Source organism: Ranitomeya variabilis, chromosome 5, assembly GCF_051348905.1.
Source record: "Ranitomeya variabilis isolate aRanVar5 chromosome 5, aRanVar5.hap1, whole genome shotgun sequence".
Lineage (NCBI taxonomy): Eukaryota > Metazoa > Chordata > Amphibia > Anura > Dendrobatidae > Ranitomeya > Ranitomeya variabilis.
In genome coordinates, this window is record NC_135236.1 from 377,455,590 (window position 1) to 377,469,803 (window position 14,214).

At 53.3% G+C, this 14,214-nt stretch overlaps 2 protein-coding genes across 2 annotated transcripts in view; one reads left to right on the top strand and one right to left on the bottom strand.

Moving 5' to 3' along the window:
* LOC143776062 (uncharacterized) overlaps window positions 1-12,102 on the bottom strand; it is a 20,096-nt gene extending 7,994 nt beyond the window's left edge. Inside the window, exons 1-3 of the mRNA XM_077264989.1 lie at window positions 12,000-12,102; window positions 1,803-1,888; window positions 1,600-1,704 (exon numbers count right to left, since the gene is read on the bottom strand). Coding sequence (XP_077121104.1) covers window positions 1,600-1,704; window positions 1,803-1,888; window positions 12,000-12,057 — 249 coding nt within the window. The 5' untranslated portion in view covers window positions 12,058-12,102. The remainder of the gene's footprint in view (window positions 1-1,599; window positions 1,705-1,802; window positions 1,889-11,999) is intronic.
* A 72-nt stretch (window positions 12,103-12,174) lies between these two features.
* TSPAN12 (tetraspanin 12) overlaps window positions 12,175-14,214 on the top strand; it is a 435,306-nt gene continuing 433,266 nt past the window's right edge. Inside the window, exon 1 of the mRNA XM_077264986.1 lies at window positions 12,175-12,336. The gene's annotated coding sequence lies outside the window, so the exon portion shown is untranslated. The remainder of the gene's footprint in view (window positions 12,337-14,214) is intronic.

Consider the following 14,214-nt stretch of genomic DNA (forward strand, 5'->3'; position numbering starts at 1 on the left):
AGGAGTCAGTCGGTCCAATATTATACCAACTCAGATTCCAACTCCACAGCCTTGCGCACTGCCAGTGCTTTGTTTTGTTGAGGGGCTTTTTATCTCTTTGTACTTCCTGTCCCTATTAGGGCGTGGAGACAACCTCCATATGCGGTCATAGAATGTTCCTAGAAACCGAATTAACGGTAAGAATAATTCTATTTTTGAGGATTTTAAGCTGCACCAGATTATAAAATGATCCCTAAATTTAAAGAAAATAAAATATATATTTTTGAGGACCGTCTTATAATCCCAATGTCCATTTTATAGTCAATGTAGCTTACCAAGGAGAGAGGGGGGGCGCAATGGAGCAAGGTCATAGGAGGCAGGGTTGCTGCTGAAGGAAGTTAGCGGGGGCACAATGCTGCAGGCTCGAGGATGGAGCGCGTCGCCGGCATGAGGCAAGCGCCATTAATCTCCCACCAGTGGAAGTGATGGGGCTTAATGAAAATGTCTGCAGAGAGCAGATAAGGCTGGGTTCACATTGCGTTATGGCTCTACGCTTAACAGACTACGTTACACCACGGCATAACGTAGTCCGTTAACGCCGCCATAGACTGCAATGTCGGACGCATCGCTAGCGCACGCCCACAATGGGCGTGCGCTAGCGATGTGCCGTCATTTGAGTGACGGACCCGAGACGCGGGCTGCAGCGTTTCTGGGTCCGTCACTGCTAGCGCAGATGGAGCTAGCAGATGCTCCATCTGCGCTAGCGCTGTGCAAAAGTCGGCACTTGCATTAGCGACGTATGCGTTGAACGGACTGCACTAATGCAATGTGAACCTAGCCTTACTCAATCTGTGAGTGCACTGCCTATGCAAAAATTTCCTAAAAGAGGTTTTCCCACGAACGAAAGTTAATTTTAAAAATTGTGTGTGTCTGACTGTGTATGGAACATACCACAGCTACTGGGCAGGGGAGGAAGCAAAAGACAAATACTGACATTACAGCAGGAGATCGCAGAGGATTAATTTTGTGAGTTAAAATATTGTTTAAAAACAGTCAGTGAAATATTTTACCCCACAAAATGAATCCTCTGTGATCCCCTGCTGTAATATCTGCATTGTCTTTGGCTTCCTCCCCTGCCCAAGAGCTGTGTTATGTTCCATACACGCTCAGACACACAATTTTTAAAATTAACTTTCGTTCGTGTGAAAACCCCTTTAAGACCATTCCTTTGACTGCCTGAAAATCAATGGCACCAACCTCGTGCTGCCGGCACACACCCTCCTCCCAGCCTCAGACCTGCAGCACTGCCCAAAGTTGCACTCGCTTACTTCCTTCAGCAGAAACCCTGCATCCTGTCACACAGATACACCACGCCCCAGCTAAGGAATACCTGGATTATAAAATGCACCCCCCCCCCACACTTTTAAAACAAAAAAAGTGTCTTAGAATAAAAAAAATGGTATATTTTCTGTGAAAATTCAAAACGCTGAAATGAAAAAGTAAACATAGATGCAATCGTCAAGCTAGAATGCAATTCATGCTGACTTTTGCATAGCATGAGTCATATGACATTACTTTTAACTTAAACAACTTTTGTTTTTTATAAATATAAAAGAAGACCTTGTTTTTGTCTGTCTCATTCGAAATATTTTCGTCAGTTGTCTCGGTACCCACTCCATCAGGTGAAATAGAGACCTTGACCTGATTATCAGTAATTTCAGTTTCCTATAAGAAAATTGATGTGTAAAAAAAAAAAAAAAAAAAAAAAAAAAAAAGGGTGGTGTCAAACACCCCCAAAGGAAAAAAAAAAACAAAAAACATACCTTACTGGTTTCTACATCCACTTCTTTACAATCAACGGCTTGTCCCAACTGCAAACCAGAGCTGTTTTCAGCCATTTCAATTGTGCCTATAGTGAATTATAATAAAAAATAAAATAAAATTAGGTTGATGTGACAAAGGATAACATCTACATGAAATCTGTAGGTCACCTATACTTGTGTAAGTTGACTTCATGTCCTTTCAGTTGTATCTGCAATACCTTGTCACAACAGAAGTACAGAGAGCGTCTCCTGCCTTCCAAACACACTGGTGTCACTGGTCGTTCAGTGGATGGAGCCAAGCATTAGTTGGAAGGTTTACAGAGGGCAGCCAGATAAGAAATGCAGCAAAGGTACCTTCACACTGAGCAACTTTAGAACGATAGCGATCCGTGACGTTGCAGCGTCCTGGATAGCGATATCATTGTGTTTGACATGCAGCAGGGATCTGGATCCTGCTGTGACATCGTTGGTCGGATCAGAAAGTCCAGAACTTTATTTCGTTGCTGGACCTCCCGCAGACATCGCTGAATCGGCGTGTGTGACGCCGATCCAGCGATGTCTTCACTTGTAACCAGGGTAAACATCGGGTTTACCCTGGTTACCATTGTAAATGTAAAAAAACCCAAACACTACATACTTACATTCCGGTGTCTGTCGCGTCCCCCGGCGTCCGCTTCCATGCACTCCTCCTGCATCCTGTGTCAGCGCCGGCCGGCCGTAAAGCACAGCACAGCGGTGACGTCACCGCTGTGCTTTACGGCCGGCGCTTACACAGTGCAGGGAAGCGGACGCCGGGGGACGCGACAGACACCGGAATGTAAGTATGTAGTGTTTTTTTTTTTACATTTACAATGGTAACCAGGGTGAACATCGGGTTACTAAGCGCGGCCCTGCGCTTAGTAACCCGATGTTTAACCTGGTTACCCGGGGACTTCGGCATCGTTGGTCGCTGGAGAGCTGTCTGTGTGACAGCTCTCCAGCGACCACACAACGACTAAACAGCGACGCTGCAGCGATCGGCATCGTTGTCTATATCGCTGCAGCGTCGCTTAATGTGACGGTACCTTAAGGGTACGTTCACACAGGACTTTTTTGCTGCTTTTTTTTGCTGCTTTTTTTTATGCTAATTTTCAGCTGCTTTTTACAGTACCAGTAAAGCCTATGAGATTTCAGAAATCTCATGCACACACGTTGGTTTTTTGTTTGATCAGTTTTTTCTGCTTTGCTGCTTTTTTTGGACATAGGGCATGTCACTTCTTTCAGCGTTTTTGCTGCGTTTTTGCAGCGTTTTTTCACCCATTGACTTGAATGGGTGATGAAAAAAACGCTGCAAAAACGCTGAAAAAACGCATGTAGCATTATTTGCTGCTTTTTTTGTGCAGAAAATCATGGCCAGCAGGAAGGGATCTCACAGCCAAGAGCTTAGGGGTGTGGTTAGTGAGGTGTGAAGAGCCATTGTGAGCCATTGTGAGGTGTGAAGAGCCATTGTGAGGTGTCCTGATTGTGATCTATTGTGAGGGAGTTCCTGGTAGTGAGGTGTGAAGAGCCATTGTGAGCCATTGTCAGGTGTGAAGAGCCATTGTGAGGTGTCCTTTTCTAACAAATTAAATGACCAGGTAGTAGGTAAATACCTGCGTGCTTGAGTACTAACTGAGTGTCTTTGGTGTAGTCATCAAACATGTTTGATTCACCATATACCACAAAAAAAGCATGAAAAAAACGCACCAAAAACGCACAAAAAACGCACCCCAAAAACGCACCTATAAACAGCTGAAAATTAGCATAAAAAAAAGCAGCAAAAAAAAAAGCAGCAAAAAAGTCCTGTGTGAACGTACCCTAAGACTGCAGTCACACTAGCAGTATTTGGTATCAGTATTTCTCAGCCAAAACCAGGAGTGGGTGATAAATGCAGAAGTGTTGCATTTCTTTCTATTATATTTTTCCTCTATTTGTTCAACTCCTGGTTTTGGCTACAAATACTGATGTAAAATACTGACCAAATACTGCTAGTGTGACGGCAGCCTAATAGTGACGCAACAATAGTTTTTGTGTTGTTGAACCACCATGTTACTATCTATCTATATATAATCTTCTAAAGGTACCTTCACACGAAACGACTTTGTAACGATATCGCTAGCGATCCGTGACGTTGCAGCGTCCTGGCTAGCGATATCGTTTCGTTTGACACGCAGCAGCGATCAGGATCCTGCTGTGATGTCGCTGGTCGCTGAATAAAGTCCAGAACTTTATTTGGTCGTCCGATCGCCGTGTATCGTTGTGTTTGAAAGCAAAAGCAACGATACCAGCGATGTTTTACACTGGTAACCAGGGTAAACATCGGGTTACCAAGCGCAGGGCCGCGCTTAGTAACCCGATGTTTACCCTGGTTACCAGCGTAAAAGTAAAAAAACAAACAGTACATACTCACCTGCGCGTCCCCCAGCGTCTGCTTCCTGACACTTACTGAGCGCCGGCCCTAAAGTGAAAGCACAGCGGTGACGTCACCGCTGTGCTGTTAGGGCCGGAGCTCAATCAGTGTCAGGAAGCAGACGCAGGGGGACGCGCAGGTGAGTATGTACTGTTTTTTTTTTTTACTTTTTCGCTGGTAACCAGCGTAAACATCGGGTTACTAAGCGCGGCCCTGCGCTTAGCAACCCGATGTTTACCCTGGTTACCCGGGGACCTCGGCATCGTTGGTCGCTGGAGAGCGGTCTGTGTGACAGCTCCCCAGCGATCAAACAGCGACGCTGCAGCGTCGCTTCGTGTGAAGGTACCTTAAGGTCCACTTCCATCTGTTTCTCACGGAAATCCTGCATCGCTGATTGGTCACGTCCGGCTGGGCGTGACCAATCAGCGACAGGCACAGTTCGGCCGCGAATTGGCCCTTCCATACTTCCCTCCAGTCAGCGCCCACATAGCGTTTTAGCAGTCCGTTAGACTGCGTTACACCGCGGCATAACGGTGCCTATGCAGCATAAATAGTAAACACGTATGTTGTATGTTAAAAATAATAATAATTGAAAAAAAAAAAAATTATATTCTCACCTTCCAGCGGCAGCCTTTCCCGCTCCTTGCGACGCTCCGGTCCCAAGATTGCATTGCGGCAATGACCCCAGATGATGTAGAGGTCTCGCAAGACCGCTACATCATCACGGGTTACTTACGCAAAGCATCACTGGGTACGAACCTGGCAAGAGCATCGCTAAAGACCTTGGCTTGATCAGGGGCCACCGGAAGGTGAGTATATAACTTTTATTTTAATTATTTTTATTTAACAGGGATATGGTGCCCACATTGCTATATACTCCGTGGGCTGTTTTATACTGCGTTGGCTGTGCTATATACTACGTGGGCTGTGCTATATACATTTACGTCCATATATACTTGGACAGCGACAACATTTTTATAATTTTGGTTCTAGACATTACCACAATGAATTTTAAACAAAACCATTTAGATGCAGTTGAAGTTCAGACTTTCAGCTTTCATTTGAGGGTATCCACATTAAAATTGGATGAAGGGTTTAGGAGTTTCAGCTCCTTAACATGTGCCACCCTGTTTTTAAAGGGACCAAAAGTAATTGGACAATTGACTCCAGGGCTATTTCATGGACAGGTGTAGGCAATCCCTTCGTTATGTCATTCTCAATTAAGCAGGTAAAGGCCTGGAGTTGATTTGAGGTGTGGTGCTTGCATTTGGAAGGTTTTGCGGTTATACACTGTGTGGGCTGTGCTATACGCTACGTGGGCTGTGCTGTACGCTACATGGGATGTGCTATATTTCTCTGCTGTATCTGTGCATCATGAATCGTTGTATGTGTTAAAGAGGGGGGCCCACTGAGACTCTTTTGCCCGGGGCCCTCAAAAACCTGGAGCTGGCCCTGGCTTCACCATCTAGTAACACAAACAACATTATTTACATCCATAGGTAGGCTACCCCAGGGCTGTCTGTGACTGCGCTCCAGGCTGTCAAACCTGGAAAAGCAATTGTGCAAAGCAACAAGATCAATATTGCCCAACATCACAGCTGAACCAAAGTTTAGCAGCTCCAGACACCACAGTAGGGGGGAGTTAATTGTTTGGTTTGACAAAATATAGAAGTATAAAGGTACCGTCACATTTAGCGACGCTGCAGCGATCAAGACAACGATGCCGATCGCTGCAGCATCGCTGTGTGGTCGCTGGAGAGCTGTCACACAGACAGCTCTCCAGCGACCAACGATGCCGAAGTCCCCGGGTAACCAGGGTAAACATCGGGTTACTAAGCGCAGGGCCGCGCTTAGTAACCAGATGTTTACCCTGGTTACCAGTGTAAATGTAAATAAAAAAAAAAAAACACTACATACTCACATTCCGGTGTCTGTCCCCCGGCGCTGTGCTTTCCTGCACTGTGAGCGCCGGCTGGCCGTAAAGCACAGCAGTGACGTCACCGCTGTGCTCTGATTTACGGCTGGCCCTGCGCTTGGTAACCCGATGTTTACCCTGATTACCAGTGAAGACATAGCTGAATCGGCGTCACACACGCCGATTCAGCGATGTCTACAGGAGATCCAGCAACGAAATAAAGTTCTGGACTTTCTGATCCGACCAACTATGTCACAGCAGGATCCAGATCGCTGCTGCGTGTCAAACAACGATATCGCTAGCCAGGACGCTGCAACGTCACAGATCGCTAGCGATATCGTTCAGTGTGACGGTACCTTTAGGCTACGTGCCCACGTTGCAGAAATGCAGTGGAAATGTCTGCAGCATTTCCACAACTCCCTGCCGCGGGTAAAACGCATGCGGAATTCACATGCGTTTTGCCGCCAAACAAGCGTTTTTAGCTTGCAGAATGCTTGCGTTATCCAAGAGATTTGAATTGGAAAAGCGATTGACAGGTTGGTCACACTTGTCAAGCATAGTGCTTGTCAAGCATGACCAACGTTTTACTATTGATGCTGTATATGCAGTATCAATAGTAAAATATAGAATGTAAAAAATAAAAAAAAAAATATATATATATATATATATATAATTATTCTCACCTTACGACGGCCCCCGTTCTCCTCAGTGGCGCTCCCGGTACGTTCCATTCCCAGGGATGCATTGCGCGAAGGACCTTTGTGACGTCACGGTCGCGGGACTGCGACGTCATCTCAGTTGATTCTCGCAATGCATCCCTGGGAACGGAAGCCGCTGCGTGCACCGCTGAGAGCCGGAGGGCTCCGGGAGCTAGCAGAAGATAAGTATATCCTTATTTTTTATTTTAAATTCTTTTTTTTTTTTGTTACATGAATATTGTACACAGGACCTGGAGGAGAGCCTCCTGTCCTCCAGATCCTGGGTACCATCCGCACATGAAGCGCTCACTGTACGCATGGTGGGCATAGCCACATGCGTACAGTGAGCGTTTCAATGGAATTCTATGGCGGTGGAATCGCCGCAATGCCGCAGAAATAATGAACATGCAGTGGATTTTACCGCTATGCGATTCCGCAGCGAGAAAATCCGCAGCATGGGCACAGCAACTGCGGAATCCCGTAGGATTGCATGGGAATGCGTATTTTAAGCGTTTTCGCTTAAGCAAAGTACTGCAGTGCGCGCAGGCGCCGGAAAGGTCAGAGAGGCCCGGCGCCTGCGCACTGCAGTACTTTGCTCTGCCCTCAACAGGGCAGAAAAAGTACGCCTGCGCCGGAGCCGCGGCGAAAAGACCCGAAGAGGACGTCATGGAATGAACATGGGAGGCGCCGGAGTGGACCGGAGACACCCATCCGACCGGACCGCAGCGGGACCGCCCCTCGGTGAGTATAATCTAACGTCTTTTTCTCCTCTCTCAGGTAACATCGGGGGCTTATCTACAGCATTACAGAATGCTGTAGATAAGCACCTGATGCCGGTGAGCTTACCTCACCAGCCATGTAGAGGGGCATCCAGGGGGCTGGTGTGAGGGGGTATGGGGTATGTAGAGGGGCATCCAGGGGGCTGGTGTGAGGGGGTATGTAGATGAGCATCCAGAGGGCTGGTGTGAGGGGGTATGTAGATGAGCGTCAAGGGGGCTGGTGTGAGGGGAGGTATGTAGAGGGGCATAATGTAGCCTCCTGGATGCCCCTCTATATACCCCATGCCCCCCCACACCAGCCCCCTGGATGTCCCTCTACATACCCCCTCACAGCAGCCCGCTGGATGCCCCATGCCCCCCCTCACACCAGCCCCCTGGATGCCCCTCTACATACCCCCTCACACCAGCACCTTGGATGCACCTCTACATACCCCCCTCATGCTAGCCCTCGGGATGCCCCTCTACATACCCCATGCCCCCTCACACTAGCCCTCTGGATGCCCCTCTACATAACCCATCACACCAGCCTCCTGGATGCCCCTCTACATACCCCCCTCATGCTTGCCCCCTAGATTCCCCTCTACATACCCCATGCCCCCTCACAACAGCCACAAGGCACCCTGGATGCCTCTACATACCCTATGCCCCCTCACAACAGCCACAAGGCCCCCTGGATGCCCCTTTACATACCCCCTCACACCATCCACACAGCACCCTGGATGCCCCTCTACATAACCCATGCCCCATACAACAGCCACAAGGCCCCCTGGATGCCCGATGCCCCCCTCACCTACATACCCTATGCTCCCTCACACTGCAACACAGCCCCCCGGGATACCTTTACATACCCCATGCCCCCTCACAACAGCCCCCTGGATGCCCCTCTACACACCCCCTCACAACAGCCAAAAGGCCCCCTGTATGCCCCTCACATCATCCACACAGCACCCTGGATGCCCCATGCATGCCCCTCTACATACCCCATGCCCCCTCACAACAGCCACAAGGCCCCCTGGATGCTCCTCTACATACCCCATGCCTCCTCACAACAGCCCCAAAGCACCCTGGATGCACCTCTACATACCACATGCCAACCACCCTGGATGCCCCTCTACATACCCCATGCCTCCTCACAACAGCCACAAGGCACCCTGGATGCCCCTCTACATATCCCATGCCTCCTCACAACAGCCCAAGGCACCCTGGATGCCCCGCTACATACCCCATGCCTCCTCACAACAGCCCAAGGCACCCTGGATGCCCCGCTACATACCCCATGCCTCCTCACAACAACCACAAGGCACCCTGGATGCACCTCTACATACCACATGCCTCCTCAACAGCCCCAAGGCACCCTGGATGCACCTCTACATACCACATGCCTACCAACAGCCCCAAGGCACCCTGGATGCCCCTCTACATACCCCATGCCTACCAACAGCCACAAGGCACCCTGGATGCCCCTCTACATACCCCATGCCCCCTCACAACAGCCACAAGGCACCCTGGATGCCCCTCTACATACCCCCTCACAACAGCCACAAGGCACCCTGGATGCCCCTCTACATACCCCATGCCCCCTCACAACAGCCACAAGGCCCCCTGGATGTCCCTCTACATACCCCATGCCCCCTCACAACAGCCACAAAGCACCCTGGATGCCCCTCTACATACCCCATGCCTCCTCACAACAGCCCCAAGGCACCCTGGTTGCCCCTCTACATACCCCATGCCCCCTCACAACAGCCACAAGGCCCCCTGGATGTCCCTCTACATACCCCATGCCCCCTCACAACAGCCACAAAGCACCCTGGATGCCCCTCTACATACCCCATGCCTCCTCACAACAGCCCCAAGGCACCCTGGATGCCCCTCTACATACCCCATGCCTCCTCACAACAGCCCAAGGCACCCTGGATGCCCCGCTACATACCCCATGCCTCCTCACAACAACCACAAGGCACCCTGGATGCACCTCTACATACCACATGCCTCCTCAACAGCCCCAAGGCACCCTGGATGCACCTCTACATACCACATGCCTACCAACAGCCCCAAGGCACCCTGGATGCCCCTCTACATACCCCATGCCTACCAACAGCCACAAGGCACCCTGGATGCCCCTCTACATACCCCATGCCCCCTCACAACAGCCACAAGGCACCCTGGATGCCCCTCTACATACCCCATGCCCCCTCACAACAGCCACAAGGCACCCTGGATGCCCCTCTACATACCCCATGCCCCCTTACAACAGCCACAAGGCACCCTCCTGGATGCCCCTCTACATACCCCATGCCTCCTCACAACAGTCCAAGGCACCCTGGATGCCCCGCTACATACCCCATGCCTCCTCACAACAGCCACAAGGCCCCCTGGATGTCCCTCTACATACCCCATGCCCCCTCACAACAGCCACAAAGCACCCTGGATGCCCCTCTACATACCCCATGCCTCCTCACAACAGCCCCAAGGCACCCTGGATGCCCCTCTACATACCCCATGCCTCCTCACAACAGCCCCAAGGCACCCTGGATGTCCCTCTACATACCCCATGCCGCCTCACAACAGCCACAAAGCACCCTGGATGCCCCTCTACATACCCCATGCAACAGCCACAAGGCCCCCTGGATGCCCCCCTCACCTACATACCCTATGCTCCCTCACACTGCAACACAGCCCCCCTGGATACCCCTTTACATACCCCATGCCCCCTCACAACAGCCCCCTGGATGCCCCTCTACACACCCCCTCACAACAGCCAAAAGGCCCCCTGTATGCCCCTCACATCATCCACACAGCACCCTGGATGCCCCATGCATGCCCCTCTACATACCCCATGCCCCCTCACAACAGCCACAAGGCCCCCTGGATGTCCCTCTACATACCCCATGCCCCCTCACAACAGCCACAAAGCACCCTGGATGCCCCTCTACATACCCCATGCCTCCTCAACAGCCCCGAGGCACCCTGGATGCCCCTCTACATACCCCATGCCTCCTCAACAGCCCCGAGGCACCCTGGATGCCCCTCTACATACCCCATGCCTCCTCAACAGCCCCGAGGCACCCTGGATGCCCCTCTACATACCCCATGCAACAGCCACAAGGCCCCCTGGATGCCCCCCTCACCTACATACCCTATGCTCCCTCACACTGCAACACAGCCCCCCTGGATACCCCTTTACATACCCCATGCCCCCTCACAACAGCCCCCTGGATGCCCCTCTACACACCCCCTCACAACAGCCAAAAGGCCCCCTGTATGCCCCTTTACATAGCCCCTCACATCATCCACACAGCACCCTGGATGCCCCATGCATGCCCCTCTACATACCCCATGCCCCCTCACAACAGCCCCAAGGCACCCTGGATGCCCCTCTACATACCCCATGTCACCTCACAACAGCCCCAAGGCACCATGGATGCCCCTCTACATACCCCATGCCCCCTCACAACAGCCCCAAGGCACCCTGGATGCCCCTCTACATACCCCATGCCGCCTCACAACAGCCCCAAGGCACCCTGGATGCCCCTCTACATACCCCATGCCCCCTCACAACAAATCACAACTTCAGAGCCTCACACTTATTGCTGCATCCTCATTCCCTCATACAAGGCTCCACAGTGCAGCCCCTCGGTCCTCTCCTCACAATGCTCCATGCTGCAGCCCCTCGGTCCTCTCCTCACACGGCTCCATGCTGCAGCCCCTCGGTCCTCTCCTCACGCTGCAGCCCCTCGGTCCTCTCCTCACATGGCTCCGTGCTGCAGCCCCTCGGTCCTCTCCTCACATGGCTCCATGCTGCAGCCCCTCGGTCCTCTCCTCACACTGGCTCCATGCTGCAGCCCCTCGGTCCTCTCCTCACACTGGCTCCATGCTGCAGCCCCTCGGTCCTCTCCTCACACTGGCTCCATGCTGCAGCCCCTCGGTCCTCTCCTCACACGGCTCCATGCTGCAGATCCTCGGTCCTCTCCTCACACGGCTCCATGCTGCAGCCCCTCGGTCCTCTCCTCACGCTGCAGCCCCTCGGTCCTCTCCTCACATGGCTCCGTGCTGCAGCCCCTCGGTCCTCTCCTCACATGGCTCCATGCTGCAGCCCCTCGGTCCTCTCCTCACACTGGCTCCATGCTGCAGCCCCTCGGTCCTCTCCTCACACTGGCTCCATGCTGCAGCCCCTCGGTCCTCTCCTCACACTGGCTCCATGCTGCAGCCCCTCGGTCCTCTCCTCACACGGCTCCATGCTGCAGATCCTCGGTCCTCTCCTCACACGGCTCCATGCTGCAGCCCTTCGGTCCTCTCCTCACACGGCTCCATGCTGCAGCTCCATGCTGCAGCCCCCCAGTCCTCACCTCCATGCTGCAGCCCCCCAGTCCTCACCTCCATGCTGCAGCCCCCCAGTCCTCTCCTCACATGGCTCCATGCTGCAGCCTCTCATTTCCCGCGTCTCTTCTCCAGCAGCAGCTTCCTTGCTATCGGCTCGTCAATAAAGGAGGCCCCGCCCCTTCCGGTGACATCATGATTTCAAGGAATCACTCCTCCCCCTCAAGAAATCAACTCCAATCTAGCCTCTACCCTGCTGGGTTGGGACTCGCAGAGTTTGGAGCAGCTGACCCTGCTCCGTACAGAAGGGACCCTGCGCCTCACATGCTGGAGATGCGGCTCTCTGCACCTGGGGAGAAGCACAGCGCTCTGGGGTCAGCGGCGCACGGCTAAGGTAATGCACGTGGAGGAGCCCCAGTGGTGTGGGAGTCGGCTGGGAAGCTGTCACTGGTGGAGAAGTGCCGAGCTACTGTGCCAGTCACTGCATGGACATGGCGGGTCACATCCCTGCTGGTGCTGGCAGCACAGTTAGCACAGCTAATGAATGAGCGCTCAGTGCGGAGTGTGGAAGTGTCTGAGCTTGGATTCTGCCACAGCTGCAGGCACAAATGGCTGCAGGTCACAGCCCCGGGTGACGGAGCCAGCATTCCGCGACTGCACAGCCGGCTCCTCATGGCAGCGGGAGCGGCACCCTGCACAGGCACTATGGTAACCTGCAGCACCCCTCAGCCTGCACCCTGCACAGGCACTATGGTAACCTGCAGCACCCCTCAGCCGGCACTCTGCACAGGCACTATGGTAACCTGCAGCACCCCTCAGCCGGCACTCTGCACAGGCACTATGGTATCGTACAGCACCCCTCAGCCTGCACTCTGCACAGGCACTATGGTAACCTGCAGCACCCCTCAGCCGGCACTCTGCACAGGCACTATGGTAACCTGCAGCACCCCTCAGCCGGCACCCTGCACAGGCACTATGGTAACCTGCAGCACCCCTCAGCCGGCACCCTGCACAGGCACTATGGTAACCTGCAGCACCCCTCAGCCTGCACTCTGCACAGGCACTATGGTAACCTGCAGCACCCCTCAGCCGGCACCCTGCACAGGCACTATGGTAACCTGCAGCACCCCTCAGCCGGCACCCTGCACAGGCACTATGGTAACCTGCAGCACCCCTCAGCCTGCACTCTGCACAGGCACTATGGTAACCTGCAGCACCCCTCAGCCGGCACCCTGCACAGGCACTATGGTAACCTGCAGCACCCCTCAGCCGGCACCCTGCACAGGCACTATGGTAACCTGCAGCACCCCTCAGCCGGCACTCTGCACAGGCACTATGGTAACCTGCAGCACCCCTCAGCCGGCACTCTGCACAGGCACTATGGTAACCTGCAGCACCCCTCAGCCAGCACCCTGCACAGGCACTATGGTAACCTGCAGCACCCCTCAGCCGGCACCCTGCACAGGCACTATGGTAACCTGCAGCACCCCTCAGCCTGCACTCTGCACAGGCACTATGGTAACCTGCAGCACCCCTCAGCCGGCACTCTGCACAGGCACTATGGTAACCTGCAGCACCCCTCAGCCGGCACTCTGCACAGGCACTATGGTAACCTGCAGCACCCCTCAGCCGGCACTCTGCACAGGCACTATGGTAACCTGCAGCACCCCTCAGCCTGCACTCTGCACAGGCACTATGGTAACCTGCAGCACTCCTCAGCCTGCACTCTGCACAGGCACTATGGTAACCTGCAGCACCCCTCAGCCGGCACTCTGCACAGGCACTATGGTAACCTGCAGCACCCCTCAGCCTGCACTCTGCACAGGCACTATGGTAACCTGCAGCACCCCTCAGCCGGCACCCTGCACAGGCACTATGGTAACCTGCAGCACCCCTCAGCCGGCACCCTGCACAGGCACTATGGTAACCTGCAGCACCCCTCAGCCGGCACTCTGCACAGGCACTATGGTAACCTGCAGCACCCCTCAGCCAGCACCCTGCACAGGCACTATGGTAACCTGCAGCACCCCTCAGCCGGCACTCTGCACAGGCACTATGGTAACCTGCAGCACCCCTCAGCCTGCACTCTGCACAGGCACTATGGTAACCTGCAGCACCCCTCAGCCGGCACTCTGCACAGGTACTATGGTATCCTACGGCACCCCTCAGCCTGCACTCTGCACAGGTACTATGGTAATCTGCAGCACCCCTCAGCCGGCACTCTGCACAGGCACTATGGTAACCTGCAGCACCCCTCAGCCGGCACTCTGCA